A 19,289-nucleotide genomic window follows, 5' to 3' on the forward strand; every position below is an offset into this window, starting at 1 on the left:
CGCACATGCGCGATGTGCACAGCGATGTAGCAGCCGACAGCAAGATCATGCAGACGAATAGAGAACACACACACACGGAGATAGGCCGTGTGCCCATCAAGCGTGGCATGCGTCGCCTCTGCTTCTCCTTCACCCTCGCTCTTGTGGACACTGCGGGCGGCGGAGGAGGTGAGTCCGTGATGGGGGACGACTCGGTCCGTCTTTTGTGATCGATGTTCTGACCCATCATCTCTCCCCATCTCCTTGAAGCCCACCTCCTCCTGCGTGTTTGATCGCAATGCTGCCACAGCATGACGCTTTTCATGCGGGAGGGGGGGGGGCACCTTCCCAACACTTCCCTACCCGCACATGCCTGCCGCTGTCTTAGCGCTCTTGACTGGTCTGGTCTGACGGCCTCCTTCACCACCTCTCCGTCCATGAACTATCCCAATCTTTTCTTTCTGTTCCCGCACCCGCCCCCCGCTCTCTATCTCGCTCGCCCACGCGGATCCGCTCCCGTGTCCGCCATCCAGTACTTCATCAGGGAGTGGAGACTGGCGGCACATTGCTGCCACTCCTTTCCTTCAGTCGTGAGTGCCTGCGCGTGTGCGTGGTGTGTGCACTTCATCTGAGTCTGCGGCGTTGCCACTCCGTCGGCACATCGTCGCATCTCGCGCCTTTTCCGTGTTTTGATCTCGCGTTGCGCCGTGAGAAACAGCGTGGAGAAGGGGGAGGGGTGAAGGCCAGGCCGAGCGTGTCCGTGTCGTGGGCGCGCACTCACCTCCCCGTTTCCACCCGGAGGTGCCCACACGGCCACAATGAACATCGGTGACTCGGGCAACATCTTTGTGGAGAAGGCGCACCCCGCCTACGCCCATGTCATCGACTTCCTCATTTCCTGCTGCGAGCCCGTCAGCAGGACCCAGCACATGGAGCAGTACCGCATGGACAGCTCCTCCTTGTCTGCGGCCACCGCCGAGGGCACGTACTCGCTTGCCATGATTGAGAATGTTCTCCGACACTTCCGGCTGAACGCGGCTCAGGAGCTGCCTGTTGACCTTGAGCGCTGCGCAGCACTGGAGAGACTGGCGTCCGCGCTGGAGGAGTCGAGTGAGGGCGCGGAGGTAGATAGATCTCGGACTTCTCAGGAGGCGATGGCGACTAAGACCTCGTCTTCGTCGTTTGCTGCTCGCATACCACTGCCGCGCTGCCTCTGCGACGTCGACCTGACAGGCACCATTCTGGCCTCGCTGAACGGCGCAAGCGCCGACGGCGTCACATCACCCGCAGTCCCCACTCCCCACGTGAGCAACGACAGGTTGAAGTCTCTTGTAAAACGGGAAAATGTGGAGGAGGAGGAGGTGGGCGACCGTTTGTCCGCGGCCGATGCGGCTGCCTCGGCCTCGGAAACAGTCTCGTCTCGCACCGCAGCGCCTTCCAGCAGCCCGACTAGCCGTCTCTTGCAGCTCTTCCGTCCCTTGTTGCCGACACCGGCATCTGCAGCAGCTCCTCTACACTCGCCCACCACGGGCTCGCAGCTTGAACAAGGGGCGCCAATCGCAGCACGGCCGCTCATTTCTCTGGCGGTTGTGCGGCCTGCTGACGTCCATCGACCGCTTCCGGAGTTGCTGGCGCAGATGCTGAAGGAGGAGGAGAACGCTTCTCGCGTGCAGATCGTACTGCAGCCGTGCCTGCGGCGCTTCCATCAGTTCCAGGCGAGCCGTGGTGCCTCCTTCGCCTCGACCACCGCCACGCCCAGGGCGACAGTGTCGAAGGAGCGGAACGGCGCTGCCACTGGTGCTGTTGCCGACCAAGACGATCAGCAGCTGTTCTACTTTGTCCAGTCGCGTCAGCGGGCGCACTTGGAACACGTACTACCGGCCCTAAAGGAGTTCCTGGAGCCGGTGGTGATCTGCGGCGCAGAGCGCTGGATCTTATCTGACATTGATCGGAGCCCGCTGGGAGACACAAAGGGTGTGAGCGATGCTGAGCGTGTGGCGCGGGATGCCGGGCGGCCTGCCGTGCTGCGCCTGCTCTACGAACCCCCGCGTGTCGGCACCCGGTATGAGGCTGCGGCAGCGACGCCAAGTGCCAGCTGCTTTGTGTACAAGTGCCGTGTGCGTGACGGAAAGCTGCGAGAAGTGAAGGAGTGCCTCTTTTCAAAGTTCGACATCCGCGCCGACTGCTACTACGACTACATGCAGGACCGCACCCTGCATGTGCCGAACCTGCACCTCGCAAGCCACGTTCGTCTGCGACCCTACCAGGTGGCGTCGCTCGAGCGGTTCCGCCGAGGACAGAAGGCGCACCAAGGCGTCGTCGTCCTCCCGTGCGGGGCCGGCAAGACGCTAACTGGCATTGGTGCCGCCGCCACCATGCAAACTACCACTATCGTGATGTGTATCAACAACATGTCTGTCTTCCAGTGGCAGCGCGAGTTTTTGCGCTGGACGGACCTGGCAGAGGATGAGGTAACAGTGTGCACAGCGAAGGTGAAGCAGCGACCGGGCAAGGTTTTCATCACCACCTACAGTATGGTCGTCGCAAAGCGAGGTAACGCGGACGGCGCTGCTGCGGAAGAGTCCCGGGCGATCCTGCAGGCTATGACTGCGCAGCCATGGGGTCTGCTGCTCCTAGACGAGGTGCACACCGCCCTCGCGCACCACTTCCAGGATGTGCTGAACACAATTAAGTACAAGTGCGTGCTGGGGCTCAGCGCAACGCTGCTGCGGGAGGACGACAAAATCGGCGACTTGCGTCACCTTGTGGGGCCAAAGCTGTATGAGGCTAACTGGCTCGATCTGACTCGCGCCGGCTTCCTGGCGAACGTTGAGTGCGCCGAGGTGCAGTGCCCAATGCCGCCCCTATTCCTGGAAGAGTACCACGCTATCCAGCGCACCCGTGCCCTTCTCGGCGCACACGCACGCTGCAACCATCGTCGCGGCAACGGAAAGCGTCGCCGCGAGAGTGTCTTTCAGGACGACGAGGATGCCAGCGAGGACGGGGACGGCAATGGGGAGGACAATGGCGCCTACGGAAGGAGGGGCAGAGGACATGACTCGTGTGGTCCCCTCACCTCGCGCTCTCTGCGCCTCGCCTCCTGCAACCCGTACAAGCTGTGGTGTACCCAGGCGCTTCTGGCCTTTCATCAGCAGCGCTCTCCACCCGACAAGGTGATCATATTTTGCGACTACCTCTCTGACGTGCGCTTCTTTGCGCATCACCTCCACCTGCCTTTCATGGATCAGCGGACGAGCGAGGCGGAGCGGACAAACCTGTTGCAGTACTTCCAACACTCCAGTGGGGTGAACGCTATCATCTTGACGCGTGTCGGTGATGTCGCGCTGGACCTGCCCTGCGCATCGGTCGTGATCCAGGTCTCTGGCCTCGGGGCGTCGCGTCGGCAGGAGGCGCAACGCCTTGGCCGCATCCTGCGCCCCAAGCCACTGTCCCTCGACAACACATGCGCCTACTTCTACACCCTTGTCTCGCAGGATACGGCGGACGTCAGCACAAGCTACAAGCGGCAGAGCTGGCTGCGTGATCAAGGCTTCGCCTACCGCATCTTGCACTGCGACCGCGTTCTGAGCGAGTTTGCGCGCGTGGGCGGGCAACCCTGCTGTGTTGGACCACCTCAATGGTGGTATCAGATGCACAACACCGCTTCCGCCACACCGTCCTCGGAAACGGCAGCAGTGGCAGATGTTGGCGTGGTGCACTACGATGGCCTCTACTGGGTCCCGTTTTCTGCTGATGCCGCAGCCCTCATCGAGGCGGCGTTTCAGCACGGACGAGCGACTTGCACCTTGCGTGGCAGCGAGTTGGGCAGAGGCACCCCCCTCCCATCGTCCGAGGAGCTCGGGCGATACCCTCTGCTCAGCTCCGAGTCATGGAAGGTCACCTTCAGCAGCGTTGATGCGCCGCAGACCTTTGGCACTGTGCTCATTGGCGAAGGCGCGCCGTCTTCTCCGCTGCGCGAGCGTCGCGTGCGCCGTGGCTGCCTTGACCGCAGCCATCGGTGCATCCCTGCGACGGCTGATCAGGAAAGTCGCTGCATCCGCTTCGCCCGAAACACTGTGTTGTGCGTGCGAGATACGCGTGGCAGCGGCGCCGTGACAGAGACCGAGTAGTCGGCTGCCTGCTCGCACCGCGGGTGCTGCTGCTACCGTCGTGGTGGTGGCTGTTGCCGTGAATCGGACGCCCTTCTGTATCTGCATGGACGCCGTGACACGCACCTCATTCTCTTTCCTGCACAGGCGAGTCTCTTTGTCAGTGCGTGTGCTGTCGAATGCCATTTGCAGCTCAGACAAGCGCGCTTCTACGGGGCGTCACAGCATCCCCTCCCCCCCCCCACCACCACCCGCGTCTGATCCCCACCTGCCACCTCCACTCACGTGTCTGCAACTGGACGCGAAGCGGATAAACGAGGAGAAAGCAGAAGAAGCCAACCAAACACATTGCGCACCTCTACCGACAAGAGAGGTTGCGGTTCTCATGTGAGCAGGTGCTTGTGCGTCTTTCTGTGACTGCGGCGGTGATGCCGCAACGGGACTGCCGCTGCTGCGGTTTCGATCACAGCCTACACAGTCCTTTGCAATACCATGACGCGGACTCACGCTCTCTCGAGCAGCCCTCGCGTTTTCTCTCCGGCGTGCTCTCCACGACTTTCAGAGTGAAGCGGACCCTGGCACCGTCCTGTCCTGCGTTGCCATGATGATCTTCTTTCTCTCTCTTACCCTCTTCCCCTCCCTGCTCTCTCGTCCATCACGCATGTTGTCTCCAGCCACCATCCTCGCCTCTGTCGCCGTCTCTGTCAGCATCCAGCTGTTGTTGTTCACCACCTCCCCGCTACTCGAAAGGCAAGTGGACGGTGCCGCAGGACACAGTGCGGCAAATACGGCGCGCGTCAATGCTTACGGGAGGAGGTAACTGCATCCCTGCTTCCCCATACACCCTTAGTCGCTACCTGCCACTCGCACACACCAATAAGCGGCGTCGCGTTCGCCTTTTGTTACGAGACGACGAGCCGTGAGCTATGCCCACCACATCCGCGCCATCTCCGCTGTTGCCGACCCTGCGACCCGCTTCTGGCACCATGGCGGCCCCACAGCTCGCGATGGAGGCAGGTGCGGAGGCGGCCTCCGCTTCCAGCAATGAGGAGACGGGCATACAGACGAACACGTACGACGAAGATTGGCACCGACTACCGAGTGAAATTAGCTACTTCCAAGACCTTCTAGCCTCCCTAGAGGAGAAGCAGCAGCTGGCCTCTGCCGCCTCCTCCCCGAACGCTGCCGCCACTAGCGGGCTTTCCTATAGCACTTCCTTGCAACGAGAGAGGGAGCTGGAGGAACGCGAGATGGCAGATCTGTGTGTTCGCGAACGACAGGTCACCATCATCGAGGCCCGGCGCCGTCGATCGCGGCGTAGATGCGACGCCGTCGATGAGGCTTTTCAGAATGCACTGAAGCGGCGATGGCAGGCGATGCAGCACCTCGCCGCCGATCCGCCCGCCGAGCGTCTGGTGGGGCAAGGTATGACGCAGTACGTTCCGGCGGCGCTGCTGCCGGATGACGTGGTGGACAGGCGCGGACGCCGCCAACCGGGCCCGCTGCCCCTCGCGCCGCAGTCGGCGGTAGAGGCGCGGATACACCGCACGCCCAATGCACCGGCGATCACAGGTGCAGGTCCTACTTTGTCCACGGCGGTGAGGGCCCTCAAGGATTGTTCGTCTGGCACGACTGCAGAGCAGGACGCCATCGTCTTCTTGACCCAGCTCGACGCTGGTGGAAGGGTTGTGCGCAAGGACGGGGCAACGGGCGGCAGTCACAGCCCGACCCAGTCTCCTTCCGTGCCATCACGGGTGGTGGCGACGGCCAGCAGCGAAGGGGTGAGGGTGGAAGAAGAGGCACTACCGCCAGCAACGTCAGCCCCCGCCGCCTCGGCGGTTAGTGCTGAGGCGTTGACGAGCGCAGACGTGCGTGAGGACGACAGCGAAGACGAAGGGGGTTGGATTCGGCCTGCGACGGTTACCGAGGCGAACAAGGCACGCTGGCAGGAAATGGGCTATCACGTGATCGTGGTCGGCGGGAAGGGGCGCAGCGGCGCCGCCGCTGCGCGTGAGGCTGACGCTGTGCGTCGCGCGATTCGCTCTGTCGGGGCCATATCGACCGAGGGGGTGGCGCAGCGGGTTGCTGAGCAACGTACTGCAACCTCGTCATCCCTCATGCGCCGCAAGCCCCCGAAAGACCAGCAGGCAAAGTGCAAGAGCGTCCCAGAGTGGGATTGGATGCAGCTTGCGCCGCTGCCTCAGGTGTGCCTTGTGCAACGGCGTCTTCCGGAAGAAGATATGACTGTGGCGGAGCTGCGGGAGCGGTATCATCGGCACATCCCCGTCACATCCTCGACCACTTCTGTGCCGCGTGGGCGGCAGAACCGTGGTGATCGCCCGTGGAGGGTGAGTGATAAGTCTGTGCCTCACTAGAGGGCGCTGAGGCAGTGATTGGTCGTTGTCGAAGTGCCGATGCGTGCGCCACCTCCCTCCTTCTCCACCTGCACACTCCCGTGCGTGCCTGTTCCTGCCCATTCCTCATGCCCTCCGCTTCCGCCCTCTTTGCTCTCACTTCGGCTTAGTGTCACTTTCCCTTCATGGGGCAGCTATGGATGTGAAGGGCGCGCAGGCACAGGATTGAAAACGAAGGGGCGGACGCCGACGCGCTCCCCGTGTACACGTGCGGCTACCAGCAGCAAGGCATGTGCGTCTGTCTCTCTCTCTCTCTGTGTCTCCGCGCCGGCCTCATATGCATGGCTTATGCGCAGCCCGCCCCCTTTTTCTTGGTATATTCTGCTTCTCTTTCCCAACGTTTCCCACATTGCCGGCACCGCTCCAGTCTGCACGTGTGTGTGTGTGGGGTGGGGTGGGGTGGGGTGGGGGGGGGGACGGGGGAAGCGGCGGTATAAGAAGACAGGGGTGGGCCAGGGACGGCGACCATGCCAAACGGCGCGTTGGACATTCTGTTCACTACTCTTCAATGGAAAGGTGCACGTAGCCACCAGAGCACAGCGTTGCAGTGTGCCCTTCCCCTCTTTTGGTTTTCATATGAATGTGTGCTGCTGCATCCTGTGGAGCGCATGTAAATAGCGAGGTGCACGCGCCTCTGACCCTCCCCCCTCTCTGAGGCGAGGTCATGGTGATTTAATCGAAGCACGACATCTGTACGCCCTGCACAGAGAAACACGAACTAGCGACGCTTCTTACGTGGGGTCATGATGAGAGGTTTTTTGTCGTCTTGTGCACACGGCAAAGGATTTCCGAGTCGTGTGTCTCTCCCCTTACCTTCTGCCCACTGGGCTCACGGCCTGTCGTCACGCGAGGCTGCATGCTTTTTTCCCGTGCTGACGTGCTTGCGTGGAGAGGGACAGAGAGCGCTGATGTGCCGCCATGTAGTGCCTGGGCCTGCCGCACGCGCTTTCTTTCTCTATGCGCTTCCTCAGGCTTGTCTGTCCCTCGCATCTGGTCCATGCTGCCTGCTCCTCTTCTCTTTCGTGTTCTCTCTGGTGTCTTCCTGCCTTCCCCCAACCCGTTCAGGCATCCATCCACCCAACCGTGCTCCGTAAGTCCGCTTGTGCGGATTCTTTTCCCACCCCCTCGCCAACACGCACGCCCGCAAAGGTGAGGTTGACCCTTTGAAGCGTTGCTCTCTCTCTTGCCCATCGAGATGGTCAAGCAGCGGCGGTGCAACATTCCGCCTGAGCTGCGTGCCATGGCTCGTGCTGTGTCTGATGCCGACACCCGTCAGTTCCCGGACCTTGTCCCTGCGCCGGGGCGCGCCGGCCCTCCAGTGAGCGCGCTGCGCCATATCACCACGGAGTTGAATGAAGATACGCCTCTAAGTACTCGTGAGTTTAAGCTGTTCCGTGCCGCCTGCGAGGAGTGTCGCGAGCACCTCCACAGCGTCACGAACGGCATCATCGCGTCAGGGACACCGATTGCTGATGTGCTAGTGCTGGCGGTCCGCATGGACATCCTCTGCACCGATCTCGGCCTCTCCCTGACAGCGGTGTTTCCCGCGCTGCGGGAGATCCACACGTACCTACTCGATCTCAGTGACCGGATGGCACTCGGCCGCGGCGAGTCGCATCGACAAGGCGTGCTTCTAGACCGCCTGATGCGCTTCCTTTACAAAGTTCTCGAGCGGGGGGAGCGGGCCTTGCGCAATCACGAGACATGGGAGACGCAGCGTGACACCTCCAACCCGGATTGTGGCGCACTCAAAGCGGTGAGTAGCGTGGCCGCTTCTAGTGCGGTTGCCAACTCACAGCACGAAGCGGTGTGTATCTATAGTCCAGGAAAAAGTTGTCGGATAAATGTGGCGGCCAGGGATATCGAGTTGGTGTCCTGCCGTGCCTCACCCCGGCAGCCGTCCGCGCACGCGTCTTTCATGGCTGCTGCATCTCAACCAAAGGCGCGCCGGGCGACCACCAACACCGTGGCTGCAGGTGCCACCGTTGCTGATGCCCAGGAGCTTATCCCCGTGAGCGGGCATCACCTTCTTCCCCTCCACGTCGCTGACGCCGTTGCCGGCGTGAACGCCGACCTGGAGGTGCACTTTGCGCATATCCGATGGTACGTGAAGGTGACAGACGAGGCGCCTGGGTACTTTGATGCTCGCACGCACCTGGAGGACAACGGGCTGCGGAACGCGTGGGACGTCCATGTGGGACGCAACCGTGCCGCGTGCACGACAGAGGAGTTCCTTCCCTTCCTGCCACTGTTCCCGTCGTGGACGCATGGGGCCGTCATGTCGGTGCTGAACTTCAAGGACTGCGGCGTCATCTCGCTTTACTCGCTGCAACGGCTGCTGAATGTGTGGGGACCACTGCAGCTTCTGGAGGCGAACCTGCGCCACGAACTGGAGTCGGGTGCAGTGGACTTGTCGGAACCGTTTGCCTACCTGGCCTTCTCCTTAGCTGCTCGGTCTGACGCAATGGCTGGCGACTATGTTGTGGGTCTCACTGATGTTATCAGCGAAGTGCGCGTCGCCGTTCTGCGTCGAGCCCGCAGGCATCATTGGCACCTGCGGGCGGCCGCGGGTGCTGCTCCCCGTTCCTTCTCCACGAAGAGGACGGGCAGAGGCGCTGCTACCAGCACTATGGCATCACCGGCCCAGACAGTGGATGCGCCGCGCAAGAGCTTGGCCACCGTGTCCTACACCCTGTCCCACGCCACTGGTGCGTGGATGGTGAAGGGGCTGGCGCGCGAAGAGTTCGACTCCGTCGCCAGCGCATGTGCCGCCTTCGCGGAGATCTTTCAGCGGCCATGTGGGCAGCCGCTAAGCACCTATCGCGTTGTGCCACGGCCGCCGACGGTGGCGTCTCTAGCACCTCTCCTACCTCTGCAGGGCGAGGGAAGCGATTCCGTGGTGCTGTCCCCTCTGGTTTCCACCACCCCCGCTAAGGCCGAGGATGCCGCCGAGGGCAATGCTTCCGCCTTGCATCGCGCCTGCTACCGCAACAATGCTCGCTACGTCCGCACACTGCTGCATCGCGGCGGCGGTACAGTCATCAACGTTGCCTTAGTGGACCCGCTGGTGAGCGACAGCTTCTGCTGGACCCCGCTGCTGTGTGCCGTCAACAATCTGCACAGTGACCCGGTGGAGTTGGTGTTACAGCTGCTGGAGGCCGGTGCCGAGGTGGAATACATGGATGACGCCGACTGCACCGCGCTCTACTACGCCATCGCCAACGGGTATGCTGAGACGACGCGTGTGCTGCTGGAGCACTGCCCAACGCTGTCGACTTCGCCCTACACGCTGCCGCTGCTTGTGGCGATTGGCGCCCACGACTGCCACCTGCGCGCGTGCGATGTGCAGAGGCTGATGACGGTGGTGCCGACGGCGGCTGTGCTGCGGGTGGTGGTGGCGTACGAATCCAGCATCGCCCTCGTCACGCTTGCTTCGACCATTGTGGAGGCGAAGCTGAGTGGAAAGGATCATAGTGTCTCATCAGCGGAGCGATTCCTGGTCGCACAGCGCTGCTCCGCGCCAGCGGAGCTGTACACCTCCGCAGAGATGGAGCAGCTGAAGCGGTGGGGGCATCACCATACCCAGTGCTGCCTGCGGGCACGCCAGGATGTTCAGGAGGCGGTGCGGGTGCTGTACGCGCGACAGTACGCGCTGTCGTGGCGTGCGTGGCTTGACGCCTTGGGAGCGGTGGAGAAGGACGGTGCCGCGTCGCTGAGCCTGACCTGAGGCTGAAGGGTGTCACTGCCATCTTGATCACCAGCGCAGGGGCCTCCAATTGCGCCGTCCCGCTAGGGCCACGAACCCCGCCGCATCGGCGGTGAATCGCCTCTCCAGCGTTGGGGAATCACTGTTGCCAACGAAGAGCGAGGCAGTGCCCATCAAGTCAGCGCAGCAGCTGGTCTCCGTAGGCGCGTCCATCGAGTCCTTGGTTTGGGCAGAGCAGCACCACAGCTAGCATGGATACTTGTATGTGAGTGTGTGTGCGCTGGTGGTCTTACGCGGATGTACATAGACGACGCGTTGCGTCTCTCTTTTTTTCCTTTGTTGGTTTCACTGCTCTCTCACGTTTTGGTCATGCGGGGATCGTGTCGCACCATCGATGCTGCTGCTCGCACAGTTGTGTTGTTGCGGCTTTGTGGTGACGGTCGTGCTGGTGGAATGCTTTCGCCATCCTCTTCCGATCGTGTGCACTTCGCGTGCGGACGGATGTGCACGTCCATCTTTGCATCCCCGCTTTGTTTCGTCCTCTCTACGGCGCGGTGCTCTCCTCTCGGTGTGCGTCTTCTCTGTTGGTCTCTTCCGCCTTCTCCTCAACACCCCTCCTCGCGCCTCCATGTCGCGGCGTCTGAGTGACGTGCCGGTGTGCGTGACATAGCCTCTCCACATCCTTCCCCCATCCCCCGCCGTGTGCTGATCTGTATCCTCATCCCCTTGCACGTAGAGCCCCATCGCCAGTGCACACACACACATAAACCTGTTTTGACCTTCTCTGCCTTGCCGTTCTTGCCGCCATCAACAAATCATGTCCCCCCACAACAAACGTGGGAAGGCCAAGGAGGCTGCGAACAAGCAGCGAAAAGCGAACCAGCATCAACGCCACAGCACGTCTGAGGGGCAACGCACGCACTACGGCACCCGAGGCGGAGGCGGCGACTCCTACCTGTCCAGCCATACCTCCGTAAAGCAGAACAAAGTGAAGCACACTTACGATGATACGGACCCGCTAGACCAACAGCTCTTCGATTACATCATTGTCGTGGACGTGGAGGCGACGTGTGAGCAGAACGCTCGGAGCTACCCCCACGAGGTCATCGAGATTCCTGGTGTCCTTATCGACGTCCGCACCGGTCAGGTCGATCGGGCCCGCTCCTTTCACACCTTCGTGAAGCCTTGGCGCAACCCCAGGCTGACTCCCTTCTGCACCCAGCTCACCGGAATCACACAAGTGGTGGTGGACGCTGCCCCGAGCATTACCGAGGCCATTCAGCTCTTCGAGAAATGGTACCGGGAGACCATTCCCAGAGGCGCCAAGACCATCTTTGCCGCCGACGGCCCGTGGGATTTCAAGAACTTCATCCACGAGCATCACATCCTGCGCGATCATGTAAGCTTTCCCAGCATCTTCTACGAATACCTCGACATCCGCACCACCTTTGCCCACCGCCTGAACCACGGCGTGCCGATCAAACTAGACGCCATGCTGCGCAAGATGAACCTGCGCTTCGACGGCAGACCGCACAACGGCTTCGACGACGCATACAACATTGCGCGGCTCGCTGTTGCGATGATGAAGGCCGGCTGCGTGCTTGACTTCGTAATAGCTATTCCGCTCGATGACGCGTACCACTATCACCTGGACGGTGTACCGCTTTACCGTCGTGAGGAGGGTAGCGGACACGTCGATCGCGACGTCGTGGAGGACATCGCGAAGAAGTGCTACGGTGCCGACTACTTCAAGTTTGGCCAGCGTCACCGTGATGCCGTCCGCGCTTATCGCCTCGAGCACCCCAAGGAGTTTAGCCACGCCAACGTGGTGGCGCTTAAGCGGCGCAACGACCGCGCGTTAGCTCGGCGACGGCAGCGGCAGTGGCGCCTCACAGTGCTGTTTCTCTTCGCACTCCTACTGGTCGAAATAGCGTACGTGCTGCAACTGCACCGCGCTGCCGTAGCGTGGCTGACGTCCGTCTTGGCAAGCCACCGCCTAACCAGTTACATCGCTTCTGCCTCACAAAGCGCGTAGAACGGTACACGGCGTGGCTTATTGACAGCACCATGATGACAACGTTCATGCGTGTGTTCGGATGCACCCCACGACGTGCGCGCATGTGTGTGGATGGCTGCGCTGGGGAATAGCTTCGTGGCTGTCGATGTTTTTTTCAATCTTGTAAGTAACTCAGATAATCGTAAACACTGTTCGTTGATGGCGAATGCGCCGCCTTCCCACTCTGTCACCGCATGACTCTCCCACGCCTCCGCGCACAGAAGCGAAGGGGCTACCCTGCGCACTTGGCGCGGGAGGTGTACACACCGGGCCGCGGCGTTGCCACAGCGCTTCGGCAGCCCTCGTTCCGGTATGTAAACGCCGGCCCTTTTGGAGCTTCGCACGCTCACGGCGTCTCTCGTCCGCAGCGGTCGTGCTGAGCGGGCTCCCCTTGTCGGGTATCTGCCACTGCCCTCCTCAGGGAGACAACCCCCTTCATTTTCGTCCTCAGGCAGATGCTTGTCCGCGAGCCCCCTCCCCTCAGCACACCCACACCTGTGAGAGAGGCATGCGGATCTAGCGGGGAGGGGGTGAAGGGCCCCTGTCGCCGCAGACGCATAGCGGCGTCCCGGCTGCTGCGGCGCGTGCGGGTAGGCCCTCCAGACACGCCATCACCCCCGGTGGTGTCGACGGAAATGGAGGATGATGAGGGCCATCCCCCGACAACGACGTCACCGGGAAGCATGCCCTGGGACGCCGAGATGCGGGCGCTGTCCTGCCCAGCAGGCATGGTGTATTGCACCGAAACCAAGCCTGCGGCGTCTTCTGAATCCGTCCGGGTGGACCGGTGCGGCGTAGACGCCGGAGGCATGACGAGGACACTCCGAACCGCACCGCCGGATGCTCCAGCCCCGAATGCGAAGAGTCCCCCGCACCATGTTGTGGGATGCCGCGGCTTGAAGCGACCCGGGGAGACGAATTGCAAACGGCCACGGCATGCGGCACGGCCAGGTTCGTGTGGCGCCGATCGCGCAGCGCGTGTCTCAACAAGGGGCGGAGAAGGACGCGGAGAACCGGGTGGACGCATGGTCCGCACCGAGGGCAGACGCCGTGTCCTAGACGACGGGACTTTCGCCGCCGCACAACGGAAGCAGACGAGCCGTTGCTGTGTATGCGTATATCTGCCAACCGGTTCGCGGCACAGAGACGTCTGGAAGGCACGACGTGTGTGCTCCGCGTCGTGCGTGCGGGGAGCACACGGGGAGGAGGGCGTATGAGAGAGAGACGATGACGGAGGGCCGCTTGTACAGTTATGATCTGTTTGGACTTGGCATGTTGCCGCTAACTTCTTATTTTCCTCTGCTCTGGTGTCTGTCTGCGTGTCGTCAAGTACCCACGTATCACCAAACGTAAGCACATGACTGTGGTCTTCTCGGAGGTGTTGCGCGGCCTTTCCGCGGCTTCCCCTCCCGTGTCCTTTTCTCGTCCAACCCCTGCGGTTTTCGAAGGATTTGCGGCTTGTGATCGCATCAGCACCCAGTCCGCGTACGCGACAAGAGTTGGTGTGGAGACGCGTGCGCGTGTGTGTGTGCGTGTTGAGCGAAGTGGGGAAAGTGGGAGAAGTGACAATACATTATGACGCCCGCATAAGACAGAGGCAGCATCGTTGCCCTTCCCCCCTCCCCTCCCCCTCACTTGCGCATCTCTTCTTCACTCTTCTTGTAGTGCCCCATAATGTTAGGCGCGACGCACTACCGCAATCACGGCTTGCACCTTTCTCCCTCTCTTGCTTCGCCTTCCACTCGCGCCTTCTCGCACAGTAGTGTTGCTGGGTTCCTGGCGCAGCCTCGTGAAAGAATTCCAAGGCACCCACCGACGGATCTACACATACACGCGAACATACACCAACAGACAGGCAGCAGCCACTGCAATCCGCCGTATTGTTTACGCCCCGCCCTGCTCCCCTGCTGCAAGCATACGTACATACACACACATACCCACAGAGACAATCTCGCAGACCTTGCTTGCATTTGTCGGTGAGCCCAAGGCTTGCATCACCTTTACAGGAAGGGGATACGGTGTAAAGACGGCGAAGGGAGGATAGGCGTGCATCGAACAAGCCAGCAGCGAGAAGCAAGGGTATAAGAGCTGGTGAGTGAAGCAGCGACGCCTGGGCCACTGATTGCCGTGAAGGCTTGCGAGGGCGTTCCCGTTGGTGTGCCTGTGTGTGTGTGCCCGTCGTCGACTCTTTGCGCCTTTTCCCTGCCTTCCTTTGTTGCGCCGAAAGATTTTCTCTCTCTACTCTCGGTGTGCGAGTGCCTTGAAAGCGTACTCGTCTTTCCATTTCTCATCTGCTGCGCGCGTGCTGGCGTGCACAACTCTGCTCTTCCACTCCACATTGTGCCCTTTTTTTCCTTTACGTTTTCCTCCTCCATTTTTCCCCTTTATTTTGTTGTTGTTGCGCTTTTTGCGGACTTCCAGAGAAACGGAGCCTCCACGAACACCCGCGCACGTCCAATACGCCTCAACCAAGAAAGGGGTAGAGGCATACACGCACACGCACAGGGAGATATACATACTGACACACACACACAGGTATATATATATATATATATGTTTATATGTATGCTTATATGCATCTGTGTATGTGTGTGTCTACGTGTACATCTTGGCATTGATAATTTTTCTTCCTTCTGCGCGCTGCTTGTGTTTTCTTTTTCTTCGCGCGCCCCTCCCATTGTATTGGTCTGCGCTTGCTTGCCTTGTGTCTATGTGCGTAAGTGCGGTCGTGTCTTGTATTAGTCCATCTGCGTCCGTGCACACCTCTGTGTGTGTGTGTTTGTGTGTGTTAGCGTGTCGGGGAAGGCGTTGCCTGCTGGGGCATTGCGTCGTTGGCCTTCTTCTGCGGCCTCTCTGTCTTTGACTCCGGCGTCGATATTTTTGCCATCACGGTCATCAACTCCTTTTCTTTTCTGACTACAGCTTGTCTGTACTGTGGCGCTGCGACGGTGGTAGAGGCAACGACAGGAAGGGTGAGAGAACACGGCTTCCTTTCTCGCGCATCCGATGCAGGCGTCGGTGTCTCCATGCACCTCTTCTTTCCGCACGCCAACACCTGAGCAGCCAACGCTTATCTTCTCGAAGATGTCCGATGGCCACACCCACATCACAACTCGTTTGGCGTCCGCACCGCTGACGGCGCATCGAGAATGCGATTCGCTTTCCATGGCATCTGCTGGTGCGCGCCAGGCTGAACCACTGAGCCACTACAAGAGCCCCATCTGCAGTTCCTTTTCTGGGGAGGCCGCAGGCACGCCGCAGCGGCGGTCGTTGGCGCAACCGTGCGCCACTGCCACCTCGCCCCAAGACGCTGTCGCCGAGGGCACAGCATCGCCTGCAGAGCTACCGACGCTGGTAGCAGGCTCGTCGCCAGTCTCCACCGCCACCTCCGCACCTGCCGCCTTCGGTGGCAGCGGTGTTGGCATCCTGCGGAACGGTGGCGGGGCTGCTAATACCAGTTCCAGGGGCAGCACTGCCTCTTTCCTCAGTAAACCTAAGGCAGCGAAGCGGCACCACAAAAATGCGAGCGCATCCCATGAAAACCGCTGCATTGGCGCCGCAGGTTCTTCTTCAGATTGCAGGTCCATCTCCGAGCGTTGCAAGGCCGCCCGCACCCTGGCTGCGGAGCTCATGTCTGCACTCATGGAGCGTCCCCCGGAGGCCACTAAGATTGCGCAATACCGCGCGTCTAAGGAGGCGGCAACACCGCTGACGTTGCCCACTCCACCAGCTGCGGCAGAGTTGCAGCCCAAGGGTGGTTCTACTGTGCGACCGAGAGGGCCAGTGCATCATGACGCCAGCGCGACATCTGAGCTGACGGACAAAGGCGGTCCAACGACGTTTGCGCACTCCTTCTTGGAGGCCGTTCTCAACGGCCGAGCGAAGACAACGCGCGCGTTGGCCCCTGGCACGCCACTGACGCACACCGAAACGACGTCTGGCACAACTGTCGCTCTCTCGGGACTCGCATCGCATACCGCTAGTCCAGGCAATGGCGCTCGTGCTGGCCAACGCAGCGCGTCCCCTGGTGCTGCAACTGCTCCCAAAGTGACAGAGAAGGCTTCAGCGCAGCCATCTGCCCCTAAGCCACTGGAGCTGGTGCCGACCGACACGGGGACCATTCCGGAGCTACTGAGTGTTTTGCGTGATATAGCGCTCTCATGCGCGTCTCTGGACACCGTCGACAAGGCGGTAGGTGGGTCGGCGTCCTTTGTGAGAGGCACTGACGCTGCGCCTTTCCACAAAAAGCCAATGGGCACCGTCAGCGCGCCGGCCACGGCGGCTGTTGCACGCGGCGCGGGTAGTGGTGGGACCAGCGCCACCTCTGGCGGTCGCTCGGCAGCACCCCCCACGGCGATTGCCACTGCACATCCTTCACACGACCTCGACATCACGGAAGGAGAGCGCTGGCATCGCGTATGTGCCCACTTCGAAGTGCTGCGCGGGCTTGTCCTGAACGAGCATGAGTTGACGCGTGCGCTGGACGAGGTGCTCGGCGTGGAGTGGCGTGGCGTGTCAACGCCGCTGGGCCTGCAAACGTACGCGGAGGGCGTTGCTGTGGCGCCGAATGCGTCGCCGGCGGTGTCGGCGGGTGGACTGCATAATCCTCCTGCGGCAACTCTCGCAGGTGCACCAACCGCTGCGGCTGGACGATCGATTGTTCCTGTGCCGCCCGCGCCGGCCGATCCCGAGACGCCACCAACCCCGTCCTTCTCGGCTGGCTGTGTCCCCAGCGGGGCTGGCGCGCCGAGGACATCCACCGCTGCCACTTCTTCTGCCGTTACTCCCATGGCGACCACAACCAGCTCACACACCGGCACGAATGTCACCGACGTGGTAGGGGTGAAGTCTGCTGCGCCGCCAGGGACGACGCTCAGCTACAACGCGCGCTCCTTCGAAAGCCGCACCCCGCCTGGCGTGCAGAAGCAGCGAAGCGCCTCGTTTTCGGCGGCACCGATCCCGGTTGCACACAGCCCGGCCCCCACCGCGAAGAATACAGCCTCCACGTCGATGAAGCAGTTGTCCGAGAGCAGCTCAACGTACTCCCCGTCGCAGCACGTTGCCATGATGCTGGATCGCGGCACGACGCCGCCGCCGGCTTCGCGCACACAGGATGATGGCGAGGCCTCTCTCGTCAACTTTCCTTCGACGCCATTGTCTGAGGCAGCAGCGCCGTATCAGCCGTCGGCGTCGCTCATGAACACTAGCCCGCACGGCGGAAGCGGGTCCATGTCGAACAGCACGCCGTTTCACCTGGAGACGCGCGAGGAGATGCTGCGACGTCGCAGTGCGGCACCGAACGCATTTTACGCTTCCGTATCGCACAGAGGCGCCACACAATTCGTCGGCGGCCCTCCCAGCGCGGCGACAACCCCACACACGTTCATGTCGTCTTCGCTGGCGCCGGGCGTGCCGCCATTCTCGCTCAACGGCGGTGCTGGTGAGGCGCGCAGTGTGCCGGTGTCGCCGCTGACGTCGTACTCTTCGCCGCTCGGCGCCTTACCATGCCCGTATGACTATCTGCTAGTGTTGGACTTCGAGGCCACCTGCGAGGAGCACCCGCCCCCCAACTACCTGTACGAGATCATCGAGTTCCCGGTGGTGGTTGTCGATGTGCGACTGCAGCGTGTCGTGGCGGAGTTTCACCGATTTGTGCGCCCGCGATACAAGAGAGAGCTCAGCCCGTTTTGCAAGAAGTTGACCGGGATGCGGCAGGAGGACGTGGACGCAGCGGCGTCGCTGGAGGAGGTCGTCAGACAGTTTGAGCGTTGGCTCTCCCACACGCTGCCGCCACACGCCCGCTGCATGTTCGTGACGGATGGCCCGATGGACTTGCGCGAATTCATGTACTATCACAGCGTTTCTCGCCAAGGCATCCGCTTCCCCTCGCTCTTCTACCAGTTCATCGACGTAAAGCAGACCTTTGCCTGCTTCTTCCGGTGTTCGCAGGGGAAGATTAAGGCGATGCTGGAGGTGCTGCATCTGCCCTTTGAGGGGCGACTGCATAGCGGGCTCGACGACGCGCGCAACATCGCGTCCATCGTGATTGGCCTCCTTCACTATGGATGCAGTTTCTGTGAGGTGCCACTAAACCGCCTGCCGTTCAATGGGCTGCTGCTGACCGGAGCGAACAGCGTGGGCGGATCGACACCCCTCTTGCTACCACCCTCGACGGCGCCCGCCGCGTCCTGCCCCACACGAACGCCTGAGGGGTCACCCACGGCCATCTCTACTTTCCACTCTGTGAGCGAGGACGATCGCTCTCGCTAAGCCTTCCGGTCCCTAGGGCGACTGGAGGGCGAGGATCGTGCGCGCGTGCCTCTGTGTATGTGCGGGGGATGGATGGGCGAATGATGTCACTCATTTTGTTTTTTTGTTTGGTGGTTTGCGGCGTTTGGCACTCTTTCTCCCTTCTCACCGGGTTGTTGGTCTCCGTTCAAGATGGCGTGGGCACCGTTGACGTCGGCGTTAATGCGGCTGATGGGAGACTCTCGTGTGTGTGTGTGCCACACCCTCTCCTGGCGTTGTGCTTGTACCGTTGTGCTCGCTCTTATTTTGATTGCCTTTTGTTTTATTGCATATTCTCTTTGCTCTCCTCCTCCTGCCCGTGGGCTTCCGCCCACCCACCATCGTCCCAGCCCCCCGTCCCAGCCCCCCGTCCCAGCCCCCCTCCTCCCCTCAACGGGAGCAACTTGTGCCTGAACGCGTGTGCGCCACTGCGTTTTCTCGGACGTATCTCCGAGTGCGCCTGAATAGACTTGAAAACAAAGCGAGAAGACAAGACGCAGAGCTGGTGAGCGGCATCGGCCCGCGCAGGCGCATTGCTGATGTAAGGATGGGGGAGGGCTCTATACAGACAGACACCGACACCATGTCCGTGCTGTAACTCCGTTTCCGCCTCTATGTGGTATGTAAGCCCCATACCATGTGTGCATCCAGTGCGTGCACTCTTCTCGGGTGACACTCGGCTGCACCCGTGGCGCCTTTGCCTTCCCTTCCTCGCTTCTCATCTTGAGAACAGCACG

At 61.3% G+C, this 19,289-nt stretch overlaps 6 protein-coding genes across 6 annotated transcripts; all 6 read left to right on the forward strand.

Moving 5' to 3' along the window:
* Positions 1 to 797: 797 nt before the first annotated feature.
* Positions 798 to 4,109, forward strand: LMXM_08_29_0590 (putative DNA repair helicase; the record flags this gene model as incomplete). Its single annotated transcript, XM_003872454.1, has 1 exon — positions 798 to 4,109. One exon carries the CDS (start codon positions 798 to 800, stop codon positions 4,107 to 4,109), a length of 3,312 nt encoding a protein of 1,103 aa, XP_003872503.1.
* Positions 4,110 to 5,014: 905 nt separating this feature from the next.
* On the forward strand, positions 5,015 to 6,463 carry LMXM_08_29_0580 (conserved hypothetical protein; the record flags this gene model as incomplete). Its single annotated transcript, XM_003872455.1, has 1 exon — positions 5,015 to 6,463. One exon carries the CDS (start codon positions 5,015 to 5,017, stop codon positions 6,461 to 6,463), a length of 1,449 nt encoding a protein of 482 aa, XP_003872504.1.
* A 1,234-nt stretch (positions 6,464 to 7,697) lies between these two features.
* LMXM_08_29_0570 (conserved hypothetical protein) lies at positions 7,698 to 10,229 on the forward strand (the record flags this gene model as incomplete). The annotated part of the gene is made up of 1 exon (XM_003872456.1): positions 7,698 to 10,229. The coding sequence occupies one exon, from the start codon at positions 7,698 to 7,700 to the stop codon at positions 10,227 to 10,229; it is 2,532 nt and encodes an 843-aa protein (XP_003872505.1).
* A 796-nt stretch (positions 10,230 to 11,025) lies between these two features.
* Positions 11,026 to 12,243, forward strand: LMXM_08_29_0560 (conserved hypothetical protein; the record flags this gene model as incomplete). The annotated part of the gene is made up of 1 exon (XM_003872457.1): positions 11,026 to 12,243. The coding sequence occupies one exon, from the start codon at positions 11,026 to 11,028 to the stop codon at positions 12,241 to 12,243; it is 1,218 nt and encodes a 405-aa protein (XP_003872506.1).
* Positions 12,244 to 12,719: 476 nt separating this feature from the next.
* Positions 12,720 to 13,481, forward strand: LMXM_08_29_0555 (hypothetical protein; the record flags this gene model as incomplete). Its single annotated transcript, XM_003872458.1, has 1 exon — positions 12,720 to 13,481. The coding sequence occupies one exon, from the start codon at positions 12,720 to 12,722 to the stop codon at positions 13,479 to 13,481; it is 762 nt and encodes a 253-aa protein (XP_003872507.1).
* A 2,413-nt stretch (positions 13,482 to 15,894) lies between these two features.
* LMXM_08_29_0550 (conserved hypothetical protein) lies at positions 15,895 to 18,534 on the forward strand (the record flags this gene model as incomplete). The annotated part of the gene is made up of 1 exon (XM_003872459.1): positions 15,895 to 18,534. One exon carries the CDS (start codon positions 15,895 to 15,897, stop codon positions 18,532 to 18,534), a length of 2,640 nt encoding a protein of 879 aa, XP_003872508.1.
* Between the last annotated feature and the right edge of the window lie 755 nt (positions 18,535 to 19,289).

This window comes from Leishmania mexicana, chromosome 8 (genome assembly GCF_000234665.1).
Source record: "Leishmania mexicana MHOM/GT/2001/U1103 complete genome, chromosome 8".
NCBI classification, from domain to species: Eukaryota; Euglenozoa; class Kinetoplastea; order Trypanosomatida; family Trypanosomatidae; genus Leishmania; species Leishmania mexicana.